Genomic DNA, 23564 nt, shown 5'->3' with positions numbered 1-23564 from the left:
CTGCTTTGACCTTGCACATCCTCGATGGAACATCTAAAGAATGCTGATTTCTTGGTGGGTTTGGCTTACTCAGAGAATTCACTCATTCACTTATTTCAAGGCTATCACTCCTTTCCTTTGGGGACCTGGCCAGACCTTGAGAGGATCACTAGGTCACACAGGTTGTTTGAATGGAGTTGGGAATAAGATTTTGGAGTCTCACCTGTGAAGAAGACTCTGCCGGGGACTTCCCAGTTAGAACCCTGTAAATCTGCCTTAGGACCTCCAGCTATATAACTTCAGGTGTTGGTATTTCCTCCAATCTAGGGATGTATTTTCTTCTATTTCTCTCTTGCCTATCAGTTTCACTTTTGCTCTTGCTTCCATATTGTTACTAAAATAAATGATGTCTAGTATAAAGAGAGTGTCTTTATTGTCTTTTAGATCCAACCTGCCAAATTCAGCAGCTGCACACACATGCAATGCTTTAATATTATGTCACTTTGAATTAAACTCTAGTCCAACTGTAAATGATATTTCCTTCTTTGCTTCTCCTTAGGGCAGAATAAATAGGTGTTAATTTGAAGTTTTTACTAAATATGAAGATAGTATAAAAATTTTAAAAATGGCATAAAACATAAAGAATAAAATTGTGGCATTTGCTGGTAAATGAATGGAACTAGACAATATCATGCTAAGTGAAATAAGCCAAACCTAGAAAGTCAAGTGTTGAATGTTTCCTCTTGTATGCAGAAGCTAAACCAAATTAAGGAGGAAAACAAACAATAACAATAACAACAACAAAAAGGGGGGGTTGGTGAGGATCCCAGAAAAATAGAAGAGAGATCCATGGAATACAAGAAGGAGATTGAGGGGGAGGGAAGAAGGACTGGAAAAAGGAGTAACAGTGGAGTGAATTGGACCAAACTTTTCTATATATATATGTGAATATAACACAGTGAATTCCACCTTCATGTATATCCATAATGCACTAATTTTAAAAAAAACTATAAATAAAAGAAGAAAGTTCAGTAGGGTAGAGGAAGAAGGATAGGGGAAAGGAGAAGGGAAGGGAAAGAAAAAGTACTGGTGACTGAATTGGAGCAAATTATATTCCATGCTTGTATAATTACGTCAAAATTAACCCCGATATTAGGTATAACTATAATGTACTAATAGAAAGAAAACAGCATAAAAACAAGCACAAAAGAGCTGGTGGTGCACAACTGTAATCCCAGTGGCTCTGGAGGCTGAGACAGGAGGATTGAGAGTTCAAAGCCAGTCTCAACAATGGTAAGGTACCAAGCAACTCAGTGAGACCCTGTCTCTAAATAAAATACAAAATAGGGCTGGGTGCTGGGACTTCAGCTCAGTGGTAGAGCACTTGCCTAGTGTGTGTGAGGCCTGGGTTTGATTCTCAGCACCACATAAAAATAAATAAACAAAATAAAACTAAAAATATTTTTTAAAAAATAGGGCTGGGATGTGGTTCAGTGATTGAGTGCCCCGAGTGCCCCAATATCCCTAGTACCCCCTCCAAAAAAAGTAAGCATAAAAGATACAAGTTTTTGATAGGAAGTATGACTTTATGGCAACCCTAAATGTTTAGATCAATTTTGCAAGCATATTTTCCTTCTCTTTCATTTCCCTGCCTCCATATCATAGATGAACTTTTTTTTTTTTTTGACATAATGACTCATTTTTGTTTTTTTGCACTGGGGATTGAACCCAGGGATGCTTTATGAATTAGTCCCAGTAATTACTGGAACAGTAATTGCTCCCAGTAATTTTTACTTTTCATTTTAAGAAAGGGTCTCACTAAGTTGCTGAGGGTCTTACTAAATTGCTGAGGCTGGCCTCAAATCGTTCTAGCTCAGCCTCTGGAGTTGCTGGGATTACAGATGTGTACCACCATGCCCCGCTGATATATTGACTCATTCTTGGACCAAGGCCTAGGAGTCTGGTTTAAACTTTTCAGATTAACTAGGGTTTTTGTTTTGTTTTGTTTTGTTTACTCAGTTTCAGGCTTCTAATCTGAGGTACAGACACCATTCATAGTGGATTACTGGAATTATGATAACTGACATGAGTTATCTGAAACTTTCTTCCTCTAGTCAAAAGATATGCTAATTTTTTGAGTATTCTGTGAAGAAGTGATTTAAAGAACTTTTTATCATCATTGTCATTATCAACACAATATGGCTTTAATCATGTTATCACCATAACACAAACACAGTAACAACAGAGTAGGCCTCTCATAAACACACACAGGGAATGAAGGAAAAAAATATGAGCAGTCTTAGAGTAGAAAATGATGACCTCTTGCACTCTGAGTTAGAAAATGTTTATTTTTCTTTCTTTTTTTCTATAAGCAAAGTTAAATCAGCTCTTTCTCTCCTCTCTCTCTTCTCTTTCTCTCTGATTCCTGGTCATCGTGAGGTGAGCATGCTTCTTTCTCCACTACATCCTTCTGCCATGATGTTCTGCCTCACCTTGGGTCCAGAGTAATCAACTTGTCCAATGGTGGACTAAACCTCTCAAACAGTGAAACAAAATAAACTTTCCCTCCTTTAAAAAGAAAAAGAGATAAAAGTCAATCAATATATTCATTTAAAGATGAGATAAAATTCAGAAATGTGAAATGATGTTTCATCAATTCACCCAATCAAATCTATTTAAATTTTTTCAACATTTATATTAACAATAAAAGCTAAAGGCAAAATGAAAAAAATCCTCAAAGAAAAAAATATTACTATACTTAGATTTTTATATCAAGTGTCAAGATTTTTTTTTTTTTTTTTTTTTTTACAAGTGTAGCTTTATTAGCAGGGCTTGTTGATCTTAAATTGAATTAAATAAATACTCATTTTGGTGTAAGGCACTATGGTAAAGAATGGGTGAATATAAAGAAGAATAAGGCATTTTACATACTTTCAAGGAATTCATAATATAATGGAGGAGGCAGAACAATCCTTTAAACTATGACCTAGGAATGCATTTTTTTTTTTAAGATTTGAGAAATAGAAACTAAAGTAATTATTCACATAATTATCGTTTATTAAATATATCTTTAGAAATAAGTATTTTCCTTTTAACATGTTAGTTCTCACCTCTATACTTTTCTGTGTTGCTCTGGTGAACTTTATAAAAAGCCTTCTTTCGCGGCTGGGATTGTGGCTTAGCGATAGAGCACACACTTAGCATGTGCAAGGCCCTGGATTTGATCCCTGGCACCACATAAAAATAAATAAAATAAAGGTATTGTGTCCAACTACATCTAAAAAATAAATATTTTTTAAAAAAGGCCTTCTTTCATTTAGTGGTGTTAGGAGTACCTTTTTTTTTTTTTTTTTTGGTGCTGTGCTGGGGATTGAACCCAGGGCTTTAGGCTACCAACTGAGCTATATCCCCAGCCTCCAGGAATACATTTAATAGAAAAAAGTGGTAATTGAATGGTAATGATCTCAATTTATATAAAAAAAATGTATCACAGATATCTGGATTTACTTTATTCTTTTATAGTAAATAAATTCAAGGATAATTTTTCTTAATATTTCAAATCAATCATATTTGAATTAAAAACATGAATTAAAAAATTAAAATTCTGGCCAGCTGCAAATCTACAAACAGTTGCACTGTGAAGTCTTTATTATAAGAGACCTATCAGATACCCAAATTTCAAGTCATAACATTTCAATAAAATAAATAATGTGTGGTTTCCATTAATAAAATGTTTTGTATAGAAATTATAAAATGTTTTTATACAAATTATCAAGTCTGTCATCACTTTCATTTGCAAAGAATAATAAGTCCTGTTTGTAAGAATATCTTGGGTTGTAATATGGAAGCAATAAAGAGGTCAAGAGAGCAGTTATGAAAGAAATGAATAGAATATGTTTTCCCAGGTGCCACTTGAGGGAAAACATTTTGACAGATACTAAAGAAATAAGAAAATTGAAATTGTTAAGGCTAAGAAAGCTAGCTGTGGAGGCATAAATAAAATTATCAAACACAGCTATTAGAAAATCATACTGGCTTCAAACTCATTCTGAAAACAGAAACAGGATCCTGCAGACTCCTATTTTGGGCAGTGAAGTTGCCTGAGTGGACAGAGAGACCATTTCTTACTATTCTCTTCTTGAGGGCAATTCTAAGAGCTGCGATAAATTTTTCTACCCACCCCACAGTCAAGACACACGACTAAACTGGCCAGGGTCACTCCAAGTGAATTTTGGCTGATTAAATAAAGACAGAGACACAGAAAGTACACTGCTCCTCAGCCACAGCTCCCACAAGGGAGGCGAGGCAGGCAAGAAAGAGGAGGAACACGCCTGTAACCCGGGTTTTATTGGGGAGAAGCCATTCAAATGAGGCAAGGTGTAGGGTTACAACAAACAAGTGGGTGTAATCCAACCCCATCGGGTGACACCCACTCCTGGAGTTGTAAAGTCCAATTGCATTGCGATGTTCAGTACCTCTTTACTCAGGACTTAAAAGGTGTGTACATAGCTCCTGTCCAGCTCAGCTCCTGACACCCCACTTTCAATCACCTATTTCTACTTTCTCAATTAAATTATTGAATTCTCAATAAAATTATTTTATCCTTCATTGATCATTTTCTGTATTCAGCTTAGAGCTGATTAGGAATAGAATGACTTTGACTTCAAGACATTTATGTATAAAAGATGACAGTATAAGACAAGTTAAGGTAGTGTTTATAGAAATTGGTGCTGTCAAAGAGATCATCCTTAGGTGGTACTTAAGGATGACAGAGTGGATATAATGACCTCCACAACCAACTTTCATTACCTGCTTTCCCACTGTAAACAATATCAGACCTTAACTTGAATAACATGCATCCTCTACCATGAGTTTAAGTACTCTGGAGGAAGTTCATGCCCCCTGGTACTTTAGGAGAAGCTGTGGTTAGTTTAATCAACTACAGGCGCATTCTATTTCCCCTGCGTATGTCATTGTTAGGTTGGGGCAGGAGATGAAGGATGGGAAGAGAAGGATATGAATCAATTTGGGTGACTTTCAGGACTGTTGTTTGGAATACTAGAAAGAATCTTTCTTCTTCCAATACCATGGTGCATGGGTGTAAAGCCTGGAACCACTAGAGTCATTTTGCTAGGTAATGCAACCTGAGGGCCAAGGAAATATAAAGAGGAGGGCACTATCAGGACGACTGCAAGGAACAGAGGCAGCCATGGACCAAGGCAACCTGAAGTCTTTTTACTGTGGATCACTACATTTTCTTATTGTTTAACCCAGTTTAAGTTGGTTAAAGTTAACTGAAAGCCCTCAAAGTTAGATGGCACAATTCAAATAAGTAAAAGGAGCTGTTTTTATTCCTGGTGTAATATTGAAGAGATGAAGATAATTCAGGAGGCTATGAAATATAAAAAGTACATAGATATTTGTGAGGTGAAGAGGGTATATACTATAATAGGATAAGCAAAACAATGGGTTAGAGAAAGATGAAAAAAACATGACTTGGGCTATTAATTTTGGACTTTTTGTAGGCAAAGTCAATTAGTGAGTTTTAACTGGGAATATAAGAATAACACATTTAAAGTGGATCAAGAACCTACGAATTAAAACAGAGATCCTGTACCTAAAAGAAGAAAAAGTAGGACCAAATCTCCATCATGTCAGATTAGGCCCTGACTTCCTTAATAAGGCTCCTATAGCACAAGAATTAAAATCAAGAATTAATAAATGGGATGGATTCAAACTCAAAAGCTTCTTCTCATCAAAAGAAACAATCAATGAAGTAAACAGAGAGCCTACAGGATGAGGGCAGATTTTTACTAAACACACATCAGACAGAGCACTACTCTAGGATATATAAAGAACTAAAAAATCTTAACACCAAAAAAAAAAAAAAAAAAAACAAGTAATCCAATCAATAAGCGGGCCAAGGAATTTAATAGACATGTCTTAGAAGGTGATTTACAATCAATCAACAAATATATGAAAAATGTTCAACATCTCTAGCAATTAGAGAAATGCAAATCAAAACTACTTTAAGATTTCATCTCACTCCAGTCAGAATGGTAGCTATTAAGAATACAAACAACAATAATGTTGGTGAGGATGTGGGGGAAAAGGCACACTTACACATTGCTGGTGGGACTGCAAATTGGTGAAACCAATATGGAAAGCAGTATGGAGAATCCTTGGAAAACTGGGAATGGAACCATCATTTGACCCGGCTAGCTATCCCACTCCTTGGTTTATACTGAAAAGACTTAAAAACAGCATACTACAGGGACACAGCCATATCAATGTTTATAGCAGCACAATTCATAACAGCTAAATTGTGGATCCAACCTAGATACCCTCCAGTACATGAATGGATAAGGAAAATGTAGTATATATATACACAATGGAATATTACTCAGAATTAAAAGAATAAAATCCTGGCATTTGCAGGTAAATGGATGGAGTTGGAGAATATAATGCTAAAAGAAGTAAGCCAATCCCAAAACACCAAATGTCAAATGTCTTCTCTAATATAAGGATGTTGATTCATAGTGGGAATGGAGGTGGAAAGCCTGGGAGGAATAGATAAACTTTAGATAGGGCAAAGGGGAGGGGGAGGAAGGGGAGCTTATAGAGGCAGGAAAGACCGTGGAATGAGATGGACATCATTACCCTAAGTACATATATGAAAACACAAATATTATCACTCTACTTTGTATTCAACCAGAGACATGAAAAATTGTGCTGTATTTGTGTAATATGAATTGAATTGCATTCTGCTGTCATTATAACCAATTAGAATAAACAAAATGAAAATATTAAAAAAAGAATAACACATTTCTTGGGCACTTCTTTTTTTATGTTTATTTTTTTAGTTGTAGTTGGACACATTACTTTTATTTTATTTATTTTTATGTGGTGCTGAGGATGAAACCCAGGGCCTTGCACATGCTAGGCGAGTGCTCTACTGCTGAGCTACAACCCCAGCCTTCTTGGGCACTTCTTATAAGATGAACATTATGCATTTATTACCTCATTTAGTTGTTAAAATCTTTAACAAAATACTATCATTTTCCTTGATTTACAGATGATGCATACTTAGTAACATGTTTAGTAAGTGGTAGAGCTGAGATTGAAATCTTGGATTCTAACCTCAGAGATGGCTCTATTAAATGATGCTTTAGTTTGCCTTCTATGTGTTATAATAAAAGATATGTTTTTCAAAAGGTTCATCTGGTAGCAGTACAGAATTATTTGGAAGAAAAGAGTGTAAGAGACTAAAGCAAGAAAAAGTAATCCTGGCATCATATTTTAGAACTGAAAAGAACATCCTATTCATTTTTTAAAAGAATATGGACCCCAAAGATTGTGACAATTAAAATGATATAAAAATCCAGGTGTGGTGGCATACACCTGTAATCCCAGCAGCTTGGGAGGCTGAGACAGGAGGATTCTGAGTTCAAAGCCAGCCGCAGCAACTGTCTCTAAAGAAAATACAAAATAGGGCTGGGATGTGGCTTAGTGGTTGAGTGCCCCTGAGTTCAATCCCTGGTACAAAACAAAAACAAAAAACAAAAAACAAACAAACAAACAAAAACCCCAAGAAATTAGAGGTGTCCTGACTCAAGTACCAATGATTTTTCTCCTATATTATGTTTATGATACTGTAATTATTTGTTAGGGTGATAATAATTTTGATTAGGATGGTGGCATTGAGGATAATTTAAAGGATATGTCTGGGATATTGTAAAGAAATAATTAATGGTATTATATTTAATAATTGACATGGCATATGGGGCTTTATTAGATGATAGAAACCACCAGAAATAATCATGGATGTTTTTGACATTCCTATTCTGGAAGATTTATGGGAATGATATTGACAATGACAGAAAAATAGAAATTGGAGAAAAAAAATGTTTTTCTTTTTGTTGTTGTTGAAGGGATAGTTGGTAAACTCTGTTTTAGGTAATATTAAGCTTGAGGTGATAATGAAATCTTCAAGTATAAATGCTTTGTAGACATCTGGGAATAAAGAACTAAAACTGATGATACACTTTTAGATAGTAGTTTCTTTGAGGTGATAGTTGAAGCCATAATTTTATCATTAATCTTAAAGTAAGAGTAAAATGAAGTAACTATATTATTATCATCATCCACTTGTGGTCTTTTCAGTTACTTGAAAAAACATTTGTAATACTTCTACTACTAGACTTGGATAAAATTCCTTCAAGAAGTGACATACTTAAACTTGTACCTTATTATGATCATCAATTCAATATAAATTTGTATATTATGAATTTATAATTCATTCCTATGCATATATATTTTAACAGTAGGATGGCTAACATCCTTCTATTTTACTTTGGGTACTTTTGAATTTATCAGATTTTCATCTATAGTTTTGGGGTAAGATATCCAAATAATCTCTTGATTACATCAATTATTTTTAAATCTATTTTCCCCACTTTTTGTGGCCACAGTAAAAACATAAAAAATTCTACTTTCATACAACATTTTTCTCCCTTATACCATCTTCATCTGATGTTCATCTGTGCATATGAAACCAACATCATTTGCTCACTTTTACATTTCACAAGATACATTATCATGAAAAAATTACTTGAAATGTAAATATTTCAAAAATTAATTGACATTAAAGAAAACTAAAAAAGTAAATGTTCTTTTTGGGATGACATAGTAAATGGTATGATTTTTCACAAGATCTTATTTCATCCTTTCCCCATGACATAGCAACCATGAGGTTTTGGTGGGCCATGTTTATCAGGTAGTCTCACTTCCTTGCCACAGTGATAGGTTCAGGTTATTCAGACCTATGTCATCAGAGCATGGCCTGTCTTGGCCACAGAAGAAGGAGAGGTCCTCCGATCACTGCACAGTTCAGAACAATTTCTTCTTTTCAATACCTGGGGGTGGTCTCAACTGAGATACATCCCCAGCCCTTTTTATTTTATTTTGAGACAAGGTCTCACTAAATTGCCCAGGGTCGTCTCAGACTTGTGATCCTCCAGCCTCAGCCTGGTGAGTAGCAGGGATTACAGGTGTGTTTCACCATGCCTGGCTCAGAAATTCTGTTGAATGCATATGGGAGGAGACTAACTCAGATATGGAAAGGCCCTAATAGTTTTTGTTAGCCATATTATGTCATGAAAAGAATCAATGTTAAAGCAGCATCATGAACAGCAAAGCACAGATCCACAATGAAATGCTGAGTCCCTGATAAGACTTTATATAGGCTTCTGGATCATTCAATTCTTTTTTTTTTTTGGTGGTACTGGGATCGAAGTAGTGGTGTTCTACTACTGAGCTATATCCTCAGCCCCTTTTATTTTTTTCTTTTGAGACAGGGTCTCACTAAACTGCCAGGGCTGGTGTTGAAATTGCAATCCTCCTGCCTCAGCCTCTTGCCTTGCTTTGATTATAGGCATGTGCCACTGTGCCCAGCTGAATTAAACAATTCTGAAATCTTATCTATTTATGGATTTTCTAGTTACATGAGCCAATAATTTGCATTATCACTTGTCAGTTTGTGTTGATATTTTCTTTAGCATTACTGAAAGTATCCTAAGAGCTAAAGCTTTCATTCTCTTCTCTTACTAGGAAAAGTCTGGAATAGACTCCATGCTCATACTTTTGCACTCAGTTCTCACTTCTTGACTACACTTCTTGTGGCAATTGTACAAGACTTGAAATTGAGCCTTATTTATCCACTGCTTACATGCAAGGAGTGTAAGTCATCACTCTTACAGGTTTACTTACAAATGAGCTCATTTTCTCATGGGTGTTCTGGTCTTCTGGGATTCCAAACCTTGGTGTTGTTTCTTAAAGGAAAATGATATCGTTTAGCTTGCCAAGATATCCTTGCCCTCACCGGGTATAGTAGTACACACTTGTAATTCCAGTGGCTCAGGAGGCTGATGCAGGAGAACTGCATGCTCAAAGCCAGTCTCAGCAACTGAGGCCCTTAGCAACTTAGCAAGACCATGCCTCAAAATAAAAGATAAAAAGGGCTGGGGATGCGGCTCAGTGGTAAAGCGACCCTAGGTTCAATATCCAGTACCAAAGGAAAAAAAAAATCTCCTCACCTTCAGTATGGTTAACAAATATTTCCATATCTTAAAAAATTTTTTTTGTAGTTGTAGATGGACAGAATGCCTTTATATTATTTGTTTATTTTTATGTGGTGCTGAGGATCAAACCCAGTGCCTCATGCATGCTAGGCAAGCACTCTGCCACTGAGCTACAGTCCCAGCCCTCCATTTCTTTTCTTTTTAAATATTTTTAGTTTTAGATGGATGCAATACTTTTACTTTATTTATTTTATTTTTATGTGGTGCTGAGGATCGAACCCAGTGCCTCACAAGTGCTAGGCAAGCACTCTACCACTAAGCTACGACCCTGGCCCTTAAGCCCTCCATTTCTTTCTTTCTTTTTATATTTACTTATTTTTAGTTGTAGTTGGATGCAATACCTTTATTTTATTCATTTTTAAGTGGTGCTAAGGATCGAACCCAGGGCCTTGCACATGCTAGGGGGGTGCTCTACTGCTGAGCCACAACCCCAGTCCAGCCCTCCATTTCTTAACATTGACTTGACTACTGCATTAAAAAAATTCTTAATGAGCCACCAGCTGAATGTCATTGAATGACCTCAGTGACACCATGGTAAAAAATATTATTTACTTAGACATACTCTACTCTAATTCTTGTCATATACAATTTGAGATATAACAAAAGGTCTTTCTTTTAAAAAAAAATCTTAAAATATCTTACAGGAAGAAAAGTTTACACTTTAAAAGAAACAAACAAAGAATAAAGGCAGTGGGATGTTCTTCACAATGTTGACTCCTGGATTGGGGATATAGCTCAGTGGTAGAGCACTTGCCTAGCATGAGGCCCCGGGTTTAATCCCCAGCACTGAAAACAAACAAACAAACAGAAAACCATAATGTTGACTACTTATAATATAGATGCCTAACTGATCTTCTATCTGTGCTGTCCAACTGAAATTTCTGGAGATGTTCTATTTTGGTGGTGTACAGAACGTTAACCACTAGCCACACACAGCTACTGAGTGCTTGAAATATGACTAGTGTGAAGCTGGTCATGGTGGCACATACCTGTAATCCTAGCGACTCAGGAGTGGAAGTACAAAATTCCTTACACATGATTGCTGAATGAGTAGTATGTTTCAAAAGTCAGAATTATATAATGGCTATATTCCATAGAATCATTACATTAAAAAGGTAGAAAGAATCTTACTGATCACCTAATAGAAAATCCTTATAAGAAAACTAAAGCTTCCAAAGTTGAATGACTTCCAAAATTTTTGATAAGGTAACATTTTCTTGATATATTCTAGGTAACCTATAAAACATAACAATTAATAAACATGATAAACATTTTTCTCATTCTGGTATTGGAATGAACAAAATTTCCTTTAAGTAGTAAGATAAAGGCTAACAATGTTAGGTTTATTCTTGATTTTTTTCTGGTAATCCTTTCTTCACCTTTCCCTTGTGGGAAATGACAGGGCTCTTTTCTATCTTGTTTTCACTTTAGTGTTATATGTCGCTAATCAGAAAGATAGTGAAGTAATTAGGGATGCAGTACCATCAGTACACAGCTGATAGTAAGCTTTGCATCTCCTGTCATCAGATCTAGGATGAGGTTTCTTGAATTTCATGGTGTCTGGCAGAGTAAAGGACATGCGGTTGGATCAGGCACCATCTAGATAAGACTAAAGCAATCCTCATAGGCAGAGGGAGATGTTAGAAGCATCAGCCAGTCACATTGTGGAAGACAAATCCACCCTGTCTTAATGTGTTTTCTGTTTCTAATAATATGATACCATACCCTCAGTAAGTTTTATAAATAAAAGAGGTTCACTTTGGCTCTTGATTCTGGTCCATGATAAAGAAGGACCACATCTGGTGACCATCTTCTTGCTGGCAGAGTCTCAAGGTGGTGTAGGGCATCACTTGATTAGAAATAAAGAGCACATCAGACCTAGCCCAACCGGCAGACTCATTCATTAGATAACCCATTAATCCATTAATGCAGCAATCCATTAATCACATGACTGGATTAATCCATTAATGAGAACAGACCATAATCATCCCTTAAATGTCCTACCTCTTAATATCTCATAGTGGGGATTTTTAAAAGATGAATTTTAGATGTAAACCATACTATCATTAGTATACCCTTTGTCTCTGAGAGCCACAGTTTTGTGGGAAATTTGGATTATAGCCCATTCCAAATTTCCTAGATTTTTGTCCAAAACTTCTACAGTCACTTTCTACATGTTTGTAAATAAACAGATATTATCTTTTCTTCCTGCTGAGAGGCTTGCTATAACTTTATTTTCTTACACTGTATTTCAGGCCTATGTTGATACTTCAGTATTGATTACAATGCTAATTGTACAAGTCCTTGGGTAGTTGACTCACTTTTTTGCTCTGTATCTTCATTAGAAAATGGGCTCAGTATTTCTTTTGGTTATTTCTGGATTTCAGCTGGTGTCAAAATCTTGTCCTAGGGGAATATTTAATCTAATCAGAGTGATTTACTCTTTTCGATTGTGGAATTCATTAACTTCATTTCAAATGTTTAGCATGTAGAATTGCAATTACAGGATGTTTATGACATAGAAATTTATTTTAGGAACACACTGTTTAAAATTTTTCTTCCTTCCATTTCCTTCCTCCCTCCCTCCTTCTCCGCTCTTTTTCTTCTGTTCTCTCCCTCTTTCTCTCTCTCTTGGGGATTGAGTCCAATGCCATACAGTCACATCCTTAGTGCTTTTTATTTATTTACTTATTTTTGAGACAGGGTCTTACTAAGTTCCCAGCTGACCTGGAACTGATGATCCTCTCCTGAGTATCTGGGATTATGGGTGTGTGCCTCCAAGCCAGGATTAAAGATTTCCTATATTCATTAAGTATTGCACATATGAATTTAATTCATGTTCCACTAAATTTAGCATGACCATATAATATGAGGTGTAAAATGGGATTTTGGGGGACTGAAATAAATTGCAACTAATAATCACAACTGATCAACAGTTTAAACAAGGACTGTCCTGGGAAAACTGATTTAGTGTCAACCAAACTGGAACATTTTATGATCACCTTAACTAAATGTTAGTTTCTGTTCTAATTTTTTTCACATATTTGGGAATATTTTGGGTTAAATATAACGATTTTATTATGCGTATTAAATGTCAGGCACTACAATAAAAGTGTGCTTAGATTTTGGTCAGGGAAACAGAATATCTACATGTAACCACATTAAGCAAATGAGTATAGTGTAATGAATACTGAACATGGGGCCAGAAGAAACAGATTTGAAAACTAACCTTGAAATTTAACCACTCCATTTAGTGAAATCACTTAATCTGTCTGAGGCTCAGTTTTCTTACCTATAGAATGGAATGATACTAATTCTTTATTATGGTTTAGATATGAGGTAACCCCCTGTATTAATGCAGGAGTATTCAGAGGTGAAATGATTAGATAATGAAAGCTGTAACCTAATCAGTCCATCCTAGTTTGAATGGACTGGATGGTAACTACAGTATAGTAGAGTATGGTAGGAGGAGGTGGGTCACTGGGGGTTTGTCCTGGAAGGGTTCATCTTCCCTATAGCCCCTTCCCCTCTCTTTGCTTCTTGGCTGTCTTAAGCTGGCAGTTTTTCTCCCACTATGATGTTGCCTCATCTTAGCCTAGAGGAATGGACTCAGCTGGGCATGGACTGAAATTCTGGAACTGTGAGCTAAAATAAACTTTCCTTTTTTAAGTGTTGCCACGTATTTTGGTCACAGTGATGCAAACCTGACTAATATATTCTTCATAGAAGGTGGTAAAAAAAATGTAAAAATATCTAATATAGTGTCTGCCAAATAATGAATACTTAATAAAGGGTTTATATTAAATTTATATTAAATAAAGAGTTTATATTGATATCATAGTGTAATGAATGGCAATAAGAATGGAAGTTAGAGATGTAGTCTATTTGTAAACACTTCTGTTGTGAATAATTTTTCTGGTCTTTCATGACCAATCCTTCATTTATATTATTTGGAAGCACATCTCAAATATCACATCATTTTGTCCAGAGATATTTCAGTATGTATCACTAATGATTTATTTTTTAACGTCATCATGATATCATTATCCTAAAAATACCAATAATTTCCTATTATCATCAAATACCCACTATTCAAATTTGTAATTCTGTTATGTTTTTTCCATTCTTTTTTAAAGCTTTGGGTCCAAATGAGATTCCCTACACAAATTGTAGATCCTACCTCCATCTCTTCATTTTCTTGCAATATATTTGCTGAAAAAACTTTAGCATGTTTTCTAGAACGTTTTAGAGATTGCAATCCCATAGTGTAGTTTAATATGTTCCTCCATCCTCCAAATGTCCTGTAAATTGGAAATGGTTCCAGAAGATTTAGATTCATGTTTAATTTTGATTTGTTTTGTATTTTGCAAGATAACTTCATAGGTGGTATTATGTTCTTTCATTAAGAAGCACATAATGACTTGTTGACTATTTTTATGGTGTTAGCAGCTGCTGTTATTTAATCAGTATTTTATGCCTAGATCCATTCATTCATTGGGGGTTGAAAACTATTTGTGCCCTCATAAAATTAATTATAAAATAACTTCTCGGTTGTAATTAAGATAAACATTTAATTAAGAAAATAATAATAACAGTTATGTCTATATATACCAACTTCTAACATTGTCCTGTTTCACTTTACACGTACACTCATTGACTGTTACAAGGGGGAAAAATAGAAATAACTTTTTATGTTATAAATGAAAAATGACTGAAATATTATTTTCCCAGATTCTTTCAATATAATAGCTCTAAGCTTTTTATGATGCGATAGTTAAGAAATAACCTCTTATACTGCCATATACACAAAAAGTAATTAATAAAACTTATCTACACTAACATCCACTAAATTTTTCATTACTTCTTGGCTGTGAATACCAATAATTAAACTGTACTAATCCTTAGCTGCTTTTCCAGGAACAAACAATGTATTCTTTCTCTGATGCTGTGTTCTTTGGTCATCACTAATAAAATACTATTATTTTAATTTAAAATGACATTATTTTACTATAACCAATAGTCATACACTTTGAACTGATTATCTAATAATGTTGATTAACTTTGGATGAACCAATCACAGTCTCCCACTCAATTCCTGGTTAAGAAATAATATGTTGCATTTTGACAACTGGCAAAGATTAACAGTCAGCTGTAGCTACTGTACCAACTGACTCACTTGGGGATTTAAACCATGACCTTGGCCTCATTATCATGCTGCTATAATCTACTGAGCAAAATAGCTACAAAAATAAATTCTGAAAACAGGAAGGAAAAATTTGCTATTTGTGTCTCCATGCTTAAGCCACTGTACATCTGTGTCATTTGAGTAATTCTATATTAGCAGGTATTTAGATATAGATGAAAAACTAAAGGCAGGATATTCTCCTGAAAATCTAACCTGATCATGTCATTTCTCTGGCTAAAAAACTTCCACTGCCTAGTTATTACAAGACAAGTTTAAAATTTTAAGCACAGCATATAAATTGTAACATAATCTTGCCACAACTATTTCTCCAAAGTTAACTTTTGCTACAACCCTTTCTTCATGTTCCAGTGATTTTCTTCATTATTTTGCAACTACTCATATATTTGTTCAACATATATTTATTGAGCTCCATGAATTCATGAGACACTCTGATAGGCCCTGGAAATAAAGGCACATTCCTTGCTGTTAAAAAATTCATAGTCCAGTTGAGGCTATAGACAAGGAAAGAAATGGCTACAACATACTGTGACAAGTGCTATCTGTGAGCAGGGTATGTACAATGATCTGACAGCCTGGGGCAAACAGGTGGAAGGAGAAAAAGAAGATGAACATATGGTAGAGACAAAGAAGTTAACTGAAAGAGGTTAGGGAAAGGGAAAAGAAAAGGTGATCCAAGCTGATGGGCAATAAGTTACAGAGATGAGAAACAACACATTTGGTAAAGTACAAGAAGAATGTCATGGCTGAAGTGTGGGATGAGTATGTAGGTTGGATTGGAAGTAAGGTCAAGAGGAAAAAGGACCTGAATTCTAAAGAAACCTAGATATTTTGGCAAAGAGTTCAGAGCTTCTTTACATCCACTTTTCCTGCTGTTAAGAATGCTTTTTCCCTTTCTCCTGCCCAACATTAACTAATAAGAATAAATCTGTTTTCCCAGAAATCTATTAAACAAATATTTGTTGGAACACTTACTAGATACCATGTGTTTTTCTGGGTTCTTGGGAAATACTAGTAAAATTCTTGCTGAGGAAGTAGATATCAATGATAAACATAATAAACTGTTGTATTATTCAACTTAGAGTAAAAATACAGTCTTGTGGCAGTGCAATGGAAAAAAGAAAAAGCAGGGTAAGATAAAGGAGGCTGGAGTAAACAGGGAGAGTATGGGGCAGGTTGGAACATTAAATAAAATGGCCAAGTAAGTAAAATTTGAAGGAGAGGGAGTTAGCTAAATGAATAGCTTTCCTAAAGATATTCTAGGCAGAGGGAACACTTAAAAAGATAGTAACAGGAGATGAAGTCAGAAAGATCAAGTGGGACTTTTAGACTATTAAGGAGTTAAATCTTGATAAAGTGAGGAGCCACCTTTGGATTCTGACCATTAGGGTGTTGAGACTAATGTTTTAGGATGCTTGCTCTTCATGCTGTATTGAGAAAAGACTGTAAAGTTGCAAGGATAGAAGCAGGGAGAACTGTTAGAAGCTGCAGGAATGCCAAGCATCTATTTGTGTGCAGTAGGGGAGCAGCAATGATTCTTAGCATTATGAGGCAGCTAGATTTCTTGGCAGAATACTCGGTTCTCAGTAAATTATACCGATGTGATGATTTTAGTTCTTAGTTGTGGACTTTAAATATGCCACCTAATACTACAGATTACAAGTTGCCCTTATTAATATGTAAAATTGAAAGTCCATACTTTCACAGGCTTCACAAGCCTCTAGGATCTGCAGAAAAGGACTTAGATTTTGGAAATAGTTTGTGTCCTATTAAGACCTTGAAAATTCAGTGATGAAGATGGCCATCTTACTTCTAAAGTTAAACAAAAACTCAATTTTGACTCAACTTTGAATGTTTTTATACACTGAGGGATATGCCCTAAAATATAATGCCATGCAAGACACAGTGAATAATGATAAACATTTAAAAAAATTTTTTTTAGTTATACATGGGCACAATATTTTTATTTTGTTTATTTATTTTATGTGGTGCTGAGGATCGAACCCAGTGCCTCACATATGCGAGGCAAGTACTCTGTCACTGAGCCACAACCCCAGCCCAATGATAAACATTTTAACTAGAACACTAAACGGAACAGACAAATCAAAACCTCTAAGACCCATATTATAGAAAGACCAAAGGAGATCTTGTAAGATATTTTACTTTATTTAGTTCTAAACAGTCTTATGTTAAATTGGGGCAATTATTTTGAAAAGTAGCTCACTTTGGCTAAAGCTCATTTAAAAATTATATATATATATATATATATATATATATATATATATATATATATATTCTATTTTAAAACCAATACAAAATTTTAATTCAAGTGAAAAGTTTGTAACAGTATAGTATTTTCTACATAGCATTGCTTTTTATGATGTCTATCATGTTGGTATGATATATACTGTGACAAAATTTTATTTCATGAAGGTATGTGACTAATGGTAGACTTATTTATTTAATACTGGGGATTGAACTCAAGGATGCTTCACCACTGAGCTACATTCCCAGTACTTTTTATTTTTTATTTTGAAGCAGGGCCTTGTTCAGCAACTGAGGGTCATGCTAAATTGCTGAGGCTGCCCTTGAACTTGCAATCTTCCAGCCTCATCCTCCAGTTATTGGGATTACAGGCATGTGCTACCAAGCCTCCAAGTAGATAATATTAATATAATTCCACGTCTAAGAATTTCATTTAGTAGAAAAACTTATCTAGCTGTAGTAAAGACTGTAAAAAGGAAACAAACAGTAAGCCCACTTCTGCTTCAATCCTGTAAGAAGTCAAATGTCTCAGTGATTCAGGTTTATGTCCATAGAATTTCATATGTTGGCACAGTCATTAAGGTAGGTGAGAGTTAAAAATTCTTTAAATCAAAATTAAATAAATTGAGTTTATATGATCTCATCTGGTTTGCCTAGCTCCAAACAGATTAAATTCGATTTGTAGTATGCATGCATCTTGGTGAAACTGGTGATTAACAACGATAAATAACAATAAAAACAGCAGCTAAGTAGACTGTTTCCTTTTCTCTTTCCAATAACAGGGCATGAAAGAAAAAAACATAGAAATTTAAGCTTAGTAATCGCAGGAGATTTCTAGGGCTGCTTTGTCGGTTCCCAGTTCTTTTAAATTGGGAGCTAGTCAGATGGTACCTGGGGAACAGAAGGAGGAGGGAGAGAGCTTACTACACAACAAAGAGGTAAATATCAAACCCCAAAGGCTTTACACCACTCACCAGACCGTAATCTGACCTGGTATTAAACAGCGCGAGAGTGCAAGGCGGGGTAGGGGTGTGTACATTCAGACACACAGCCCAACTCTGTTGTCCACAGCGCTTGGAGAGCGCGGGAAGAGGGGGGTGACCCCTGGCCATTCACGCCCCGCCCAGTCCCCCACCTGGCAGCTCCTGGCCCCGCCCCTGGCGGGAGGGTTGTCAGGGCGGTGCTCAACCCTACGCTGAGCCAGGCGGCGGCCACTTCATTCTTCCAGGAGTGGCTTTGCCTCTACCCTGGTCTTCTTTCATTGAGTCCTTATCCGTGCTTCAAATGTCAGACTCTTACAAAACCTCGGATCTCGCTTCTCTGCCTCCTTGCAGACTAGCGTGAGAGCCCAAAGGGCCAAACAGGCAGAAGCCCTAGACCCAAGCGCGGTCCTCCTCTCCCTCCGGTTGAGACTTAAATCTTCACCCTCAGCCTCCAGCCGGCCGCCTATTCATTCTCACCTCATCCCCGACAATCCCTGAGTGTCCCAATCTCACCTCCACGGTCTCCTACGTCTTTCCCTCAGTACCTCTCCGAGAATTCTCTCCCACCAGCCCTGTTTTCCAGAACTTCCTCACCCCGCGTCACTACCTGAGGTCCCACTCCCTCTTATCCCCCCACCGCACACCCACCTCACAGCTCTTCCTCCTTCCTGGCTCCCATCCCTGACATTTCAGGGGGACCCCCTTGTGCACGTCCTCCCCCTTCCAGGACTCCACCCCGGACAGCTCTGGAGCCCTTTCTCCACTCCTTCACCTCAGGGCCTGACACGCCGGCGCCTTTCCCCGGTACCCCCACCGAACTCCGTCTACGACCTGATAACTGGCGCTTCACCGCACTCAAGCTCCCTACCCGCCCCACACTTCGGGCGCCGCCGCCCAGCCCCCACGCTCACACCCCTCTCAACCTCCCCACCTGCCACACCTGGCACGCTCTTCTCTACCTTCGCTCCCACTCTTCCCCGCACTCTCGGCAATCGGTGTCCCTCTTCCCTACCACTCCCGCTCCGGCCCCAACCCATTTGGGTGGGGCGCCCGTCGTGCCCCGGCCTGGGCAACGGGGAGGTGACGCGGCCCCCGCGGGGAGAGCCTGGAAGGCGGAGGGGCGGAGGCGGCGCGGGCGGCGGCACCGAGCAGCGGCGGCGCAGCGAGCGGGCCCTACGCGCCGACTCCACAGACCCAAGGGGCGGCGGCGGCGGCGGCCGAGGGACCCCGAGCAGCGCGTGATGAAGGCGGGGAGCCCGACCCGGCTGCGCGTCGGAGCTCGCTTGAATCCGGACGTAGACAGTGGAAGGGCCTTGGACAGAACACTCTCCGCCAATAGCCCCTGTCATTCCTTCTCGGCTTTCGCTTCTCCACTCTAGCCCAGGGTGGGGGTGGAGGTCTCCTGCGGCAGCCTCGGGCCCCGCGGCCGGATCCTCACGGTTTCTGGAGGGGTCCTCCCTCAGAGCGAACAGGAGCCCTGTGACGCGTCAGCCGGCGGGACGGCTGAGCTGCTTCTCAGGGAAATCGCCCTGCTTCCTCACTACCCTCCCCGCTTTTGCCTTAGCGCCCCACAGGCCCGCCGAACGCCGCCTCTCGGCGATCGGAGCGAGTTCCCGGAACTCCCCCGGGGGCCTGGTTCGCAGGCACCCCTTTCCCCTCAGAACGACGCGCGCGCCCCCGGCCCCCGCGGCGGCCGGACACACTCGCGTCCCGGCCCGCGCGCCGCCCTCCCGCCTGCTCCCTCCAGTCACCCCACCCTTAGCTGTCCCTGCCACCTCACTCCACCACCCTCCCCTGCCGCTCCGCGCACTCCGCCTCTGGGCCTCCAGCTCTTCTCTCCCCGAACCGCTCACTTGCCAGCCCTTGGCCCCGGGAAGAAGAAACATTTCCCGAAGCGATCTCCTCAACCCTCCCTTCCCCACCGCGGTCGCCCTCCCCTCCCCCTGCTCTTTCTTGGGGGGAGGGGGGCTGTCGCCTCAGATTGAAGGCCATTGATTTGTATGTATTTGTCCCAGTGCCGGAGGCTGCCCCAGCCGCTGGCGTCCGTGCCGCCGCTGCCAGTGGAGTTGGCTCCCTGCTTCCCTAGGGTGGTTCAGGTCCACCAAACATGTCGGCTCCAGTCGGGCCCCGGGGCCGCCCGGCTCCCACCCCGGCGGCCTCTCAGCCGCTTCCGCAGCCCGAGATGCCCGACCTCAGTCACCTCACCGAGGAGGAGAGGAAAATCATCCTGGCTGTTATGGATCGGCAGAAGAAGGAAGAGGAGAAGGAGCAGTCAGTGCTCAAGTAAGGACCGGGCTCCATCTTCCCGCCTCCCTCCTGCCCCTCCGCCCCCTCGGTCGCTGCCCTGCGGCCGCCTGCGCGTCCCGATCGCCGCCCTCCCTCCCGCCCGCGGCGCCCCGGCCACGAGGGCTGCAGCCGACGCCGGCCGCCCGGGCTGCTTTCTGGGTGTCAGAGCGTGGGGGTGTGTGTCGCGGAGGGAGGGCGCGGAGGCCGGCTGAGGTGACGGTGGCGAGTCTTTGGGCGGTGTAATTTGCCCCGGCGCCCTCCGGCTTTCCCCGCCGGCCAGTTCAGCTCCGTGGTTCTGGTGGGGATGGGGCTGGACCCAGGCTCCTGGTTTCCCTTTTCCCGCCCTCCCCTCCAGGAGGCAGTGACTGGGACAAGGAATCCAATATGGCCGTGCACAGGTGCTCCCTGGCCGGACCCGGGTGGAGGCGCGCCAGCCCGGGTTGCGGGCGCCGCCGAGGGTCTCTTGTCCTGCGCCTCTGCGGGGCCGCTTTGTCCCCAGCGCCGGGAAGAACGGAGCTGTCCTCGGTCGCCGCCGGCAAGAGGGCGGCGGCACTGGCTAGGGGCCTAAACTCAGTAGTGTTTCGGGTGGGTGTGCGATCGCCGCCATCTTCCAGCCCCTCCCCCTCGGCGGGTGCTAACACCCTGCACTCTGCTGCTCTTCCTATTTGCAACTAGTAAATCTGTGTAATCCTGAAGAGACTCCAGTCCGTATCAGTATTGTGATTTGGCTTGCTTCCTACCTCGTGAAGTTCTACTCTTTGTGCTCGTGGTCCAGGCAGCCCGGATTCTGCCCAGGGTGGGAGGCGAAAAGTAGTCCTAGGCATTGGTTAGATGCTGTGTAACTTCAGCACTAGGGAACTGTCCAGGCAGGGTTATCGGTATCTCTGAGATTGCTTTCTCCTGGGTGTAACCGATTTGTTATTACAGGTTTGCTTTTAAATGTTTCATGGTTATTTGAGTTCTCTGTTAATACGAAAGAGACTGTGCAAAACAAGTGCAACCTTTTTGTGTTTTTCCAACTCAACTTTTTTCTTTTTTTGTTGTTGCTTGAAATGAGTTGTTTACTGAAAGATTAACTTGTACAGTTAATGTATCTTAATATATCAAGATCAGTTTATATATCAAAGGTGGGACCGTTCTTTTGTTATGTCATCAAATATACTTTCCCCACATTCTTCATAGAAACACACGATTGAAAGTGTCGGGTTCCTCTACTCAAATTTTAAAAAAAACAGGTTAAGTTCAGTATTTCGTGCATTTATGAAGACATTTTTTTCTTGGTCCACACATATATTTATTTTTCCATATTTTAATAAAAAACACTTCATGTAATTTATGGTAGCAAACTTATACTAAAAAATCTCATATTAGAAAAAAGATACAATTTCTCATGAAATATTGAAGGACTAAGAGAGCAAATGTATTATGTATTTCTGATATATTAATTGAAATTAAGAATTACTTCTTCAAAGCTAACTTCTGTGTTTGAATATTTATTTGGGAAAGTGATTTATTAATTGGCATGGGGTATGAAAACTAAGCAATTTGAACAGTTTATTTCAACTAGTGAAAGAATAAAGAATTATTTTTAAAAGCATTTTTAGCACACTCCTAACTTTGCTTAACTTTATTGTGGATACTAACAAAGCCAAGCTTTTTGAAAACTTCCAACTTTATGTTTAAATATATGAATTTTTACTTTTTGTTGTACTTGCTAAAAACTGTTGTTGCCAAAATGATGCTTAAGGTATAGTTCTTTTTGATCCACACATTTAAATGTAAAATGTGTTTTTTTTAATAGTGGGGTACATGATTGTGTTTATTGGCTAGTACATTACAATTCTACAGACATCTATTTAACATATAGAAATTTAAGTGAACTTTTGAGTACTGAATTAGAATTATTCAAAATAAACAGTATATTTCATAGGAAAATGTTTTAAAGGTTTTTTTTAGGTAGCTGCATGAGTATATGATATATACATATGTAAAACTACATATTATAAAGATACATATGTTTGTGCATTTAGTGTGCATAATTTCAGTAGACATAAAATTCTCTAAATATATATTCATGAAATATATGACATTATGTACATAAAATAAGTATTTACATATCTAAATTTATTTATTTAAAATAAATTTATTTAAAATATCTATTTGCATTTCTACCTAACAGTCTTGGAAAGGGATCTTAACCTCAAAATGGCTATATGATTTCAGAACTATTTTTACATTCATTTTAAGAAGTTACTTGGAGAGCTGGGTTTGTGGCCTAGTGGTAGAGTGCTTGCCTAGCATGCGTGAGGCACTGGGTTTGATTCTCAGAACCATATATAAATAACTAAAATAAAGGTCCACTGACAACTGAAAGATATTAAAAAAAAGTTACTTGGAGATTAAAGCATAATATATTTAAAAATTTAGTTTTAAATATTGTTTAAAATATTTTGTAATAAAATAAAATTAGGCAAGGAAGTTGAGAAGAATAGAATGTATAACAGAATTATATTAATGAGAGAGAAATCATTTTGAAGAATTTGACAGTTTAATAAGTAGTATATTATCAGTATTGGATATGAAATAACAAATATGATATGTAAGAAAAATACCAATATTCTTCGGTGATTACTATTTCCAAGAAAGTTTTAGGTTGTGACCAAATCGGCCTTTCTCTGTAGTGGTACTCATTTAGTTGCAAGTTAATAT

At 38.7% G+C, this 23564-nt stretch overlaps 1 protein-coding gene across 22 annotated transcripts in view; it reads left to right on the top strand.

Annotated features, from left to right (window-relative positions):
• Window positions 1–20676: 20676 nt before the first annotated feature.
• Window positions 20677–23564, top strand: part of Rims2 (regulating synaptic membrane exocytosis 2) — a 575440-nt gene continuing 572552 nt past the window's right edge. For all 22 annotated transcript variants that reach the window (XM_027948945.2, XM_027948927.2, XM_027949060.3 and 19 more), the window contains exon 1: window positions 20677–20852. In XM_027948945.2, the coding sequence (XP_027804746.2) occupies window positions 20677–20852 (176 nt within the window). The remainder of the gene's footprint in view (window positions 20853–23564) is intronic.

This window comes from Marmota flaviventris, chromosome 15 (assembly GCF_047511675.1).
Source record: "Marmota flaviventris isolate mMarFla1 chromosome 15, mMarFla1.hap1, whole genome shotgun sequence".
Classification (NCBI taxonomy): Eukaryota; Metazoa; Chordata; class Mammalia; order Rodentia; family Sciuridae; genus Marmota; species Marmota flaviventris.
Note: the sequence above shows the minus strand (reverse complement) of the source record. Positions and strands in the feature narration are given on the sequence as shown.